The 9,602-nt window shown below is 28.3% G+C and overlaps 1 protein-coding gene across 1 annotated transcript in view; it reads right to left on the reverse strand.

The window, feature by feature from the left end:
* LOC107477765 (glycine-rich cell wall structural protein 1) overlaps positions 1 to 347 on the reverse strand; it is a 931-nt gene extending 584 nt beyond the window's left edge. Inside the window, exon 1 of the mRNA XM_016097836.1 lies at positions 11 to 347. Within this exon, the coding sequence (XP_015953322.1) occupies positions 11 to 347 (337 nt within the window). The remainder of the gene's footprint in view (positions 1 to 10) is intronic.
* Between the last annotated feature and the right edge of the window lie 9,255 nt (positions 348 to 9,602).

Consider the following 9,602-nt stretch of genomic DNA (forward strand, 5'->3'; position numbering starts at 1 on the left):
CCACCATGACCTGCCCCACCTCCAATGCCGCCTCCTCCTCCACCACCAAATCCCCCGCCACCCCCAAGACCTCCTCTAGGACCACCACCACCTCCAAAGCCCCCGCCTGCACCACCACCAAACCCACCTCCTCTTTCTCTTCCAAAACCACCACGTCGACCACCAAACCTCCCTCCAGGACCAAACCCATCACCCCTACATCTTCCAAACCTACAATCATCATCGTCTCCAAACCTATCTTTGTGAAGCTTTTGATCACCAAGAACAATTGCACTCAAATGTAGAACAATGCAAAGAACAAGAACACTCGTGAGAAGCCATTTTTTATGGGAAAGAATCATAGCCATAGTTATCACAATAGTAGATAGAAACACTTTGTTTATCTACACTCTATGCTGTTTCCGAATCTACTAGATGTGCTTATATAGGGTTCGTCCACCACTATAAGATTATTATAGTGCTAGCTGTGTCCAATAAATGCATGTTCTCGACGTAGTTGGGGTGTTGCCCATCACATTAAATAAAGACGAGAAATCTTTCAAGTCAAAACCCCAACCAAAAACTTTGGGCGCGCGGACCTATATATACTCCTATACATTATAAACATATTTTTTCCCTATTCTTGAGGTTTAATTAATTCCGAAAAATAGCTATATAATAATAACTAGTGGTGGTCATATATATTATAAAATAAAAGGAAAAGTATACAGAACGAAAGTCAAAAATTAAACAAAACCACATTAATTTATACTAATAATTAATTTTAAATTTTTAAAATTTAAAATTTAAAATTAATTAAATAAACTTAATTAAAATTTATAAAAATTTTCCTCTTCTCTCTCACATTAACCTACCCACCTCCAACAATCACACATACAGACTTCGCCCTCTCTCTCACCAATGCGGCTGAAAGCACCGGCGACTTCCATGATCTTCGCGACGTCCTCAACAAGCGCATCCAAAACAACTACGGCGTCACTCGCAAGAACGCGTTCGATTCCCTCATCACCCTCAACTTTTGGTGTTGCTGAGTGTTTCTGTTTTCTGTCATGAATCCAAACCGCGTTAGGAACACCGATTACATAAACGCCTACGGATTTGGCGACGATGGTGGTGCTTTACTTTTAGATTTCAACGATTGGGATCTACACGAACAATACAATCACCCTTTTGATTTAACTCCAAGTAATGCTTTTGATCGGTTGACGCCGACACATTTGGCTTGCATGCACATGTGGTTTCGAATTCCAGAAGCTCGGAGCCGTTTGTTCCACCTTCTTCCGCGAGCCGTGTGAAAAAATCCATGCTGGGTTCAACTTTTGGGGCTGTGGCTTCTATGCCGGATCCTTCCGTAGAAGATACAGACTTTTCTTGAGAATTAAAGCGCATGTAAGGGTTATCCTCAAAATTCTCTTTCAATTGATTATAAAAAAAATATTCATTTAGTATGAAAAAAAAATCCTAATACTTAACAAAATAAATATCTAATTATATTTTAGCAAAAATAATTAAATATCTATAAATTTTAAAAAAAATATGAAATTTTTAAAGAAATAGAGACATTCACATTTGTAATACAAAAAAATTCGAAAAATATATAAAAGAACATCCATTTAATATAAAAAAGTCTGATACTTAGCAGAAGAAACATCCATATATATTAACTCATAGAAATTTTAGATTTACCAAAAAATATTTAACTAATTTTTTACTAATACCCTTTTAGTTCCTAGTATTGCTCAAAATAAAAATGTGAAGTACTAGCTAACTGTTTAATTCATAATAACTTCTATTACTTCATTTGTGGTGGGACATATATAATTTATATTGTAGTTAGGAAATTGATTTAGATCTTCTACCATAAGGCAGATCGAGAATAAGAGAACCTTTTCATCAAATTTTTAGTGTCATCGTTATTATAATTATCAATTTAATATTTAGGTATGTGATAGCAATATTTGATAGTAGGTGAGGAGTATTATTAAAATTAAAATAATATTTTTTATTATTGAATAAAAATTTATTCAAAAAATATTGTTAAAATATAAAAAATATAATTTTAATTTTAATAATACTTACATAATAAAAATAAGATAAGCATATTAAAACTCAGTTTTGATAGTAATATAAGTCTACGCTGACATACACGGAAAAGGGTTGGTCAACTCTAGGAACGCGTATAGATATCGTTGGCTACATACCCTACTTGGGGGTGTAAAATTAAATGGCTACAACCATGTAAGAACCACTCTATATGTAATGCATTAACTAGTGGCGTGTATCGTTGGTGTTGTAAGAAATAAGAATAGAGACATGTCTGAATGGGCAGTGGTGGAAACATCAATTCCAAAACAATTGTAGTTTCTGTCCCTTTTGACTTTTTTACCACTGATTTAGTCAGCATTCCTCTACTTAGTCACATTGTATCACTTATTATTATAAGCCAATAATGATATGTACGTAACTAGATTTGGATAAACAAACGATTATGGACAAATATATACAAACCAAATTAAAGCGGCTTGCAACTGGAATATAATCACACGGTTTAAGATTAGATTAATCGGAAAATATAATGCTGTTAGACGTAGTTATTTGTCTCAGTTTGGTTGCTGCATGCAAGTGATGAATAAACACCTTCAAATACAATGGCTAAATATCTTATTAGTTTAACCCAACTTCAATAATCAGCTAATAAAGTACGATGAGTAAAGGTTAGGGTTGAATGTTATTGTATAGAGAAGGAAACAGAAATTAAATATTGGCTGATTATTGACGAAAATTTTGATTTTTTTTCTTTCTTTATTTTGATCTTTGAAATTAAAAAATCTATTATATATTATTAATTTCACAATTAAAATTATCACATGTCATTCTTTCATTGCAATCAAATCTTTTTTTCTGATTCAAAATTAAAGAATTCTCTTCTCCTCCTCCTCTCTCTCTCTATCTCTCTCATTCCTTCACAAATTCTATTTCTCTTATATATTATTATCAAGGACTAATTACAAATTTGACAATTAAAATATATAACATAACATTCTCTAATTACATTCAAATTAAATTAAAATTAAAACTAAAATATAGCTATATTATATATTACTAATTTTAAAACCTAAATGTACCACATGTCATTTCTTCATTATAATTGAAATTAAATCTTTTTTTTTTCAAAATTAAAGAATTCTCCCTTCATCTCTCTCCCTTGCTCTATCTCTCGCATTCCTTCACTCACTCTCTCTTATATATCTTTATCAATGACTAATTACAAATTTGACAATCAAAATATACAATATGTCATTCTTTAATTGCATTAAAATTAAAATTAAAATTAAAATATTAAAATTAAACTATAGCTTTATTATATATTATATGTATATATCACTAACTAATTTAATAACTAAAATGTGTCACATGACACTTTTTTATTAAAATTTAGAGAAAATATTTCTCTCCAAAATTAACAAATCTCCTCTTTCTTACATTCTCTTATCTACCTCTCTCTGTTTTTTCTATTTCTCTCTATCATTTCTACTTTATATATAATTTATATTTTATATTTTATATTAGTAATTTGACAAATCAAAATGTGTGATCAGATATTTTTTTATTATAATTAAAATAACACTTTTTCTTTAACTTCCAAAATTAACAAACTCACTCTCTCATTCTTCTTCTTTCTCTTTCTCTTTCTCTTTCTTTTCTCTCATTCTCTATTTTTCTCTACATTTCTGTTTTACAAAAAATAAAATTAACAACATAATATAATTTAAATAAAAAATATTATTATATGCATACTTTTTTATTTAGTCTTAAATTTTTATTACTTATCTTTTTAATACTTATTTTTCTTCAAATATTTATTATATTTAATGTAGAGAAAATACTAATGTTGTGATTAAAAGTTAGAATCAAGATTCAATTATTTAAAAAAAATTAGTTAATTTTATAATCATCAATATAATTTTTTTTATACTAATATCTAATTATATTTTTTATATATAAAGAAAAAATTATTATTTTTAAATAGCAAACATAAAAATTAATTATTTTTATTTGTGCAACAGGCTTAACATCTAATCAAATATAAAAGTATATACGTTAAATTATTTTAAATTTTAAATAATAAATGTTAAAAATAATTATTAGTAAAAAATTAAACTCTTTCATATGAAAATAAAAACTAAAAAATTTATTATTTAATTTTTTTATTTATAAAAAATTGATATTTTTGTAATATAATTATGAATAAAAATATTAGTTGATTCTAAATCTTTCTCCGTTAGCTTATAGGAACTTTGATGAGTGGTGGGACAACTTTTTTCATGTCCAGGGCTTTGATAAAAACTTTGACCACTTGGGTAAGGAAGGATGGAGATAGAGACATTAATTAGGCACGCGCTCCGTTTCATAATTGGCTTATTTGTTTAAGCTTTTCCAAAAAACTCTACACTTTGTTAAACGCAGTAGCAAATTTTTTTTATGTTTTTTTTTCTGCAAAAAAATAAAATTTATTTTGACATTAATATACTCATACCCTGCACCTTACGTAACTTTTCTTTCAACCAACTAATCGGTGTCAACTTACTCATTGGGTTAAATAAGTGTTGAGAGTTCGAATTCAATTTTGTACATGCAATAATTTATTGTCCAGTAATAAATTCTTAAATAGAGTTTAAATCTGCAACGGATTAATTCTTGACCTGCCCAATTAAAAATACCGTAGAAAACTAAGAAAAAAAAACTTTTCTTCTATTTAATGTTCTGTTGTTGAAACTCCTATATTTGTTTGAATATATTAGAGAATTCACTACTCGATTAACTCACCTTGATTAATTTTAAAACTTAGAAAAATTTAAATAGGAGAAATTATGAGAATGTATCCAACATTTTTCGATTTCGGGAATCCACTATTTCAGCCCAAGTTGTGGTGAGCCCAATTCTTAGGCCTAACATTCCTCCACTGTCCAAAAACAAAAATGGAAGAAAATACCAAAAATGAACACTTGCAACAGAAGACGATACACTTCAGACCGAAAGAAAACAAAGTTGTCCACGTTAAAAAGAAACACCAGAAAAAAAAATAGAGACACCCGTGGCTCAACCAACTTGGGTTGGTCATTGTCAATTCACTCGTTTTGCGGTGTGGTTTGAATCAGTTTTGAGTTAAAAATTTATCTAATTCGAACACTAATTTTATTTATAGTGTGGTTTGGATTGGATTGGATTTGTGGTTTTGTAAATTAAAAAATTAAATACATATAACAAGTCTTAACATCAAATTTTAAATAATCAATAATGACATAACAAGTCTTAACAATATCTCAAAAAGCTAACGATAACATAATAAAAGAAATAAAATTATAAGTTAGTTAAAATAAATAAATAAATAACATTTTAAATATAAAATATTTATTAAATAATAATAATACATGAATAATATAAAAATATATAACAAATTGAACATGTTATAAGTATAATTGTAAATATAATAATAAAATAATAATATTATAACACATTATGCGGTTTGGATTGGATTCGATCGGCTATGAAAAGTAGATTCAAAATCTGATCCGATCTAGCGGTTTGCAAAAAATAGAATCCAATCAAATTCGAATTAGTGCAGTTTTAATCGGTTTTCGGTTTGGATTGAATTGGATGAGCGGTTTAATTTTGATCAATTTAAATTTAAACACTCCTATCGTCTGCTTAAGTAAGTGTTGTGTATTCGAATCTCACAAACCCTTAAATAGAGTTCAGATTCGGAAAGCGCGTAATCTAGTAAGCAAACAAACCAACCAACTATATATTCATATGAAAAAAAGAATGCATATGTCTTTTAAGGGAAAGGATTGAGATAAACGAATAAATTTTAATACAAAGCAAGGTGAAAGAAAGTGTGTGAACTCAGTGACATGCAAAGAACACTTTCTGCTTTCTAATATTACTCTTACATCATGTGTTTAGTCACACAGTTACACTTTAATTGAAGGGTAATTTGGAAAAAAAAAATTACAAAAAGCCTTTTTTTCCCACTCTTATGCATGGCTTTTTTGGTTTGAGGTAGTGTGTGCTAATTCCTTTTTGAGAAAATAAAGATGCGACTTTGATGCATTCTCTCTGGTATATTGCACCTGTTCGATGATCTACTTGTATAAAATGCAGAGGTCCTTTTTTATTATTCTCTTTGCATTTGATGTTTATAATGGAGTTATATGTTGCTTCCAACTAGGCCAAAGAAAGGTCCATCTTTCACAGGCAGGTCCTGATTTTGGTGAAGACAGCCTCCTTTTTAGAATTTTAATTGTACATTTACATGAATTTTGTTCCTACATAAATTTGATCCAACAAAATTTTACTTTATTGAAGCCAAGTGTATTTTTTCTTCTTTTTGTGTGTGTAAATTTGTAAATCTTTTCTCGACAAGTCAAGCTTTGATTTTCCCATCAAAATCCAATTTTGACATTGAAACTTTGCATTTTATTCAGTCAATGAAATGAGAGGTGATGGATGCTGCATTTTCATTGAAGCACCCCATACCAGAACACACCCTTCAGTTACTCTTCACTGTTTCCAACAACTCCTCATTGGCAAACTTCCTTGAATCTCTCACTGAGACGGCAGAACCTGCTTCCAAAAATGTTCTCCCTCTGCAGTGCTAGAAATAGTAAAACATCATCATCATCATCATAATCATATTCTCTCTTTGTGCTTCAAGCTCCTAAGAAACCTGGTGATTTATGCGTGTTGTGATGGCAACCCCGAATTCTGAGGACTGCCTCTTCTGGTTAGTAGTTTTGTGTGTGGTTCTTGGTTTTGAATGTTGTAAAAGTGTAAATCAGATTTTATTTTATTTTAGTGTAATGCTTGAAGTTTTGATTTTTACGGTTTGACTGTTGACATAGTTCATGTCTGGCATTATGGGGTCGACTAATATATTAGAAATGAGATAAAGCTTTGTTGTTGTTGTAGTATTAGTGCTAGTTGTGTTTTTAGTTTCCTTGTTCATTCATTTAAAGGTGAGGATTGGTTATTTCAAGAATCTGTCTTGAAGAATCTCAATTGTCTGTGTTTGCTAAATTACAGTGTAAAGAACACACTGAGTTGAAGGATGATCAGTTTTTGTCTGAGCAAGCTTTCCTTTTGCTCATTTATTAAGGTTCTTGAGCATGCTACTACCTCATAGAATTGCCTTTGTCTTTGCTTGGAGACCTTGAGCCTCCATCAATAATCAGGAACATAACCAATGATCCACTTTTAAGTTTTATCTCAATCTGTGTATTGGAGCTTCAATTAATTAACAAGTGCTGATACTTCACAAACAGAAATGGGTATCGGCAATTAAAAATTTTCATTTGATTTTTCACATTTGAGTATTTTCATTTTTCAAACATATCATTTAGGAAATCTTTATAACAGATATTACAAGATTTGGAGATTCCTATATTTCTACCTCCATCGTTAATTTGATTATGTTATCTCTAAACCTAAGAAATAATTCATCCATGATTCCTTGTTCCCCTCTCATATATTTCAACAAGTTTATTGTCATCAACACCCTCATTTATGTTGGCATCCCAACCCATTTTAACAGTTTCCAATATATGAATAGTGAAAGATCCTTCTTCTTGAATAATTTGTTTACTGGTTAGCTTCCTCTATAGTAGGGTCATATTAAAGCATTCCAATTTTTCCTCTTCAATCAAACCTTGCAATCCACTAGAAAATTTTAATACACTAATGAGTGATGATGCTTTTATGAACATTAAACACAATCGTATAGTGAAAACATTTTTTTTTTTAATTTCAATCACTTCTTATCAATCACTTTTAATACAAAAAATAAAAAATGTAAACAAAAGTGAACAAGAAACCGTCTAAATTTATAATGACAAATATTGTAAATGGATAATATATTACTAATGATCAATTAATTTTTAGGGGTGACAAAATAGATCAAACCAATCAAGTTAACTTGCCAAAAAGACACGTAATGCTAAGATTTGAAATCTATCAAACTGAAAAAAACCGTCAAATTTAAAGATTTAGATAGAATTGCCAAGTCATAATTTTTCTTTTTTTAAGAAAAAAGTTATAAATACTACAAGATTAGAGTACTATATGACCGTGATTCTATCCTTGTTAATGATAATAACTTTTACCCTTTCAATTCTTATCTGGATTTAGATATAGATTTTTATCATGGAGGCCACTCAAATAAAAACGTTTAAAACATCTTTTTTTAAAGACATCTTTATATTGTGTTTTAATTGGTTTCTGTATAATTTATTTGGTATTCTTCATCACATATTATTAAATTCTTCAAAAAATTTTCTTTCCAAAAAGAATAAAAAATATTTAATTTGGATTAAAACAAAAAGGTAATAGATTAACATCAATATATATATATATATAACAAGCTCAAACCTCTTAAAATTTAGTAAAAAAAATCTCTTAAAATTTGTATAAATAAGAAAATAATTAATTTATATTCGTACAATATATAAAATAATTACTATATTATTATTATATTATAGATTAAGATTCATTAATTTAATTTTTTTTATTTTTAATATAAGCATTAGAAATAAATAAAATTTTTATAACTAAATGTAGTGTAACAAAATATATATAATATTAATTAGTTCTTAAAAAATTTAAAAAAAATAATTTCTTTCATTTTAGTAAAATAATTATTTATTAAAGTAGACAAATTAATTATTTTCTTCTCATATACAGTTTTTTAAGACATAAAAGTAATTAAATAGGACATTGGTTAAGATAATTAAAGTCACTATTTCATTAAATTTTTAATTTAAAGAAAAATCCTAGTTAATTTTGGTATAGAAATTTCAAATTTGAAAACATTGATAAAAATTATGTTGAATTTTGATTTATTTGATTCTCATTTAAATTAATCACTGAATAAGTTAAGGTTCTATTTTGAAGTTGTATTCGAGCTTTAATCTGATTTTTAAAGTTTCAATTTACTTAGTTTGATTTTTTAACTTAGGTATCCATGACTCATATTAGGGTTATAAGTGTTTGGTTGAAAAAAAATAAGGTAAAAAAATTTCAGTTGTCACATCAAATAGTCGTTAGAATGTATAATGTAGCCATCGTTAGTCCATCTCAGCATGTCATTAACGATTTTGTGAGACAATGACAAAAATGAGATTAGGAAATAGGAACCAATGTGAGTCATAATTATTAAGTTGGGAGACTAAATTGAATAAATCGAAATTTTTGAAATTAGATCGAAACATAGTTGTTAGAACCGAACCGGTCAAGCTACTGGTTCAGTGGTTTATTGGTTCAACCGATAAATTACTGGTTGAACCGATAAAACCGGTCTCACATAAATATAAAATATAAAATAGTTAAAAACTTAAAATTAAAATTTGAAATACATATCTTCACTAACATTTTATGAAGAATCAAGTCTCAACTTCTAAAAATGACTAATATAAAAAAATTATAAAATTTTAATGACACAATAAGAAAAATAATTAATTCACAAAGCCTATCATCTAACTATATTATCAGTAGATTTTAACACTAACATCAAAACAAATAACCTTAATCACAATACTAGTAATAAA

Source organism: Arachis duranensis, chromosome 3 (assembly GCF_000817695.3).
Source record: "Arachis duranensis cultivar V14167 chromosome 3, aradu.V14167.gnm2.J7QH, whole genome shotgun sequence".
NCBI classification, from domain to species: domain Eukaryota; kingdom Viridiplantae; phylum Streptophyta; class Magnoliopsida; order Fabales; family Fabaceae; genus Arachis; species Arachis duranensis.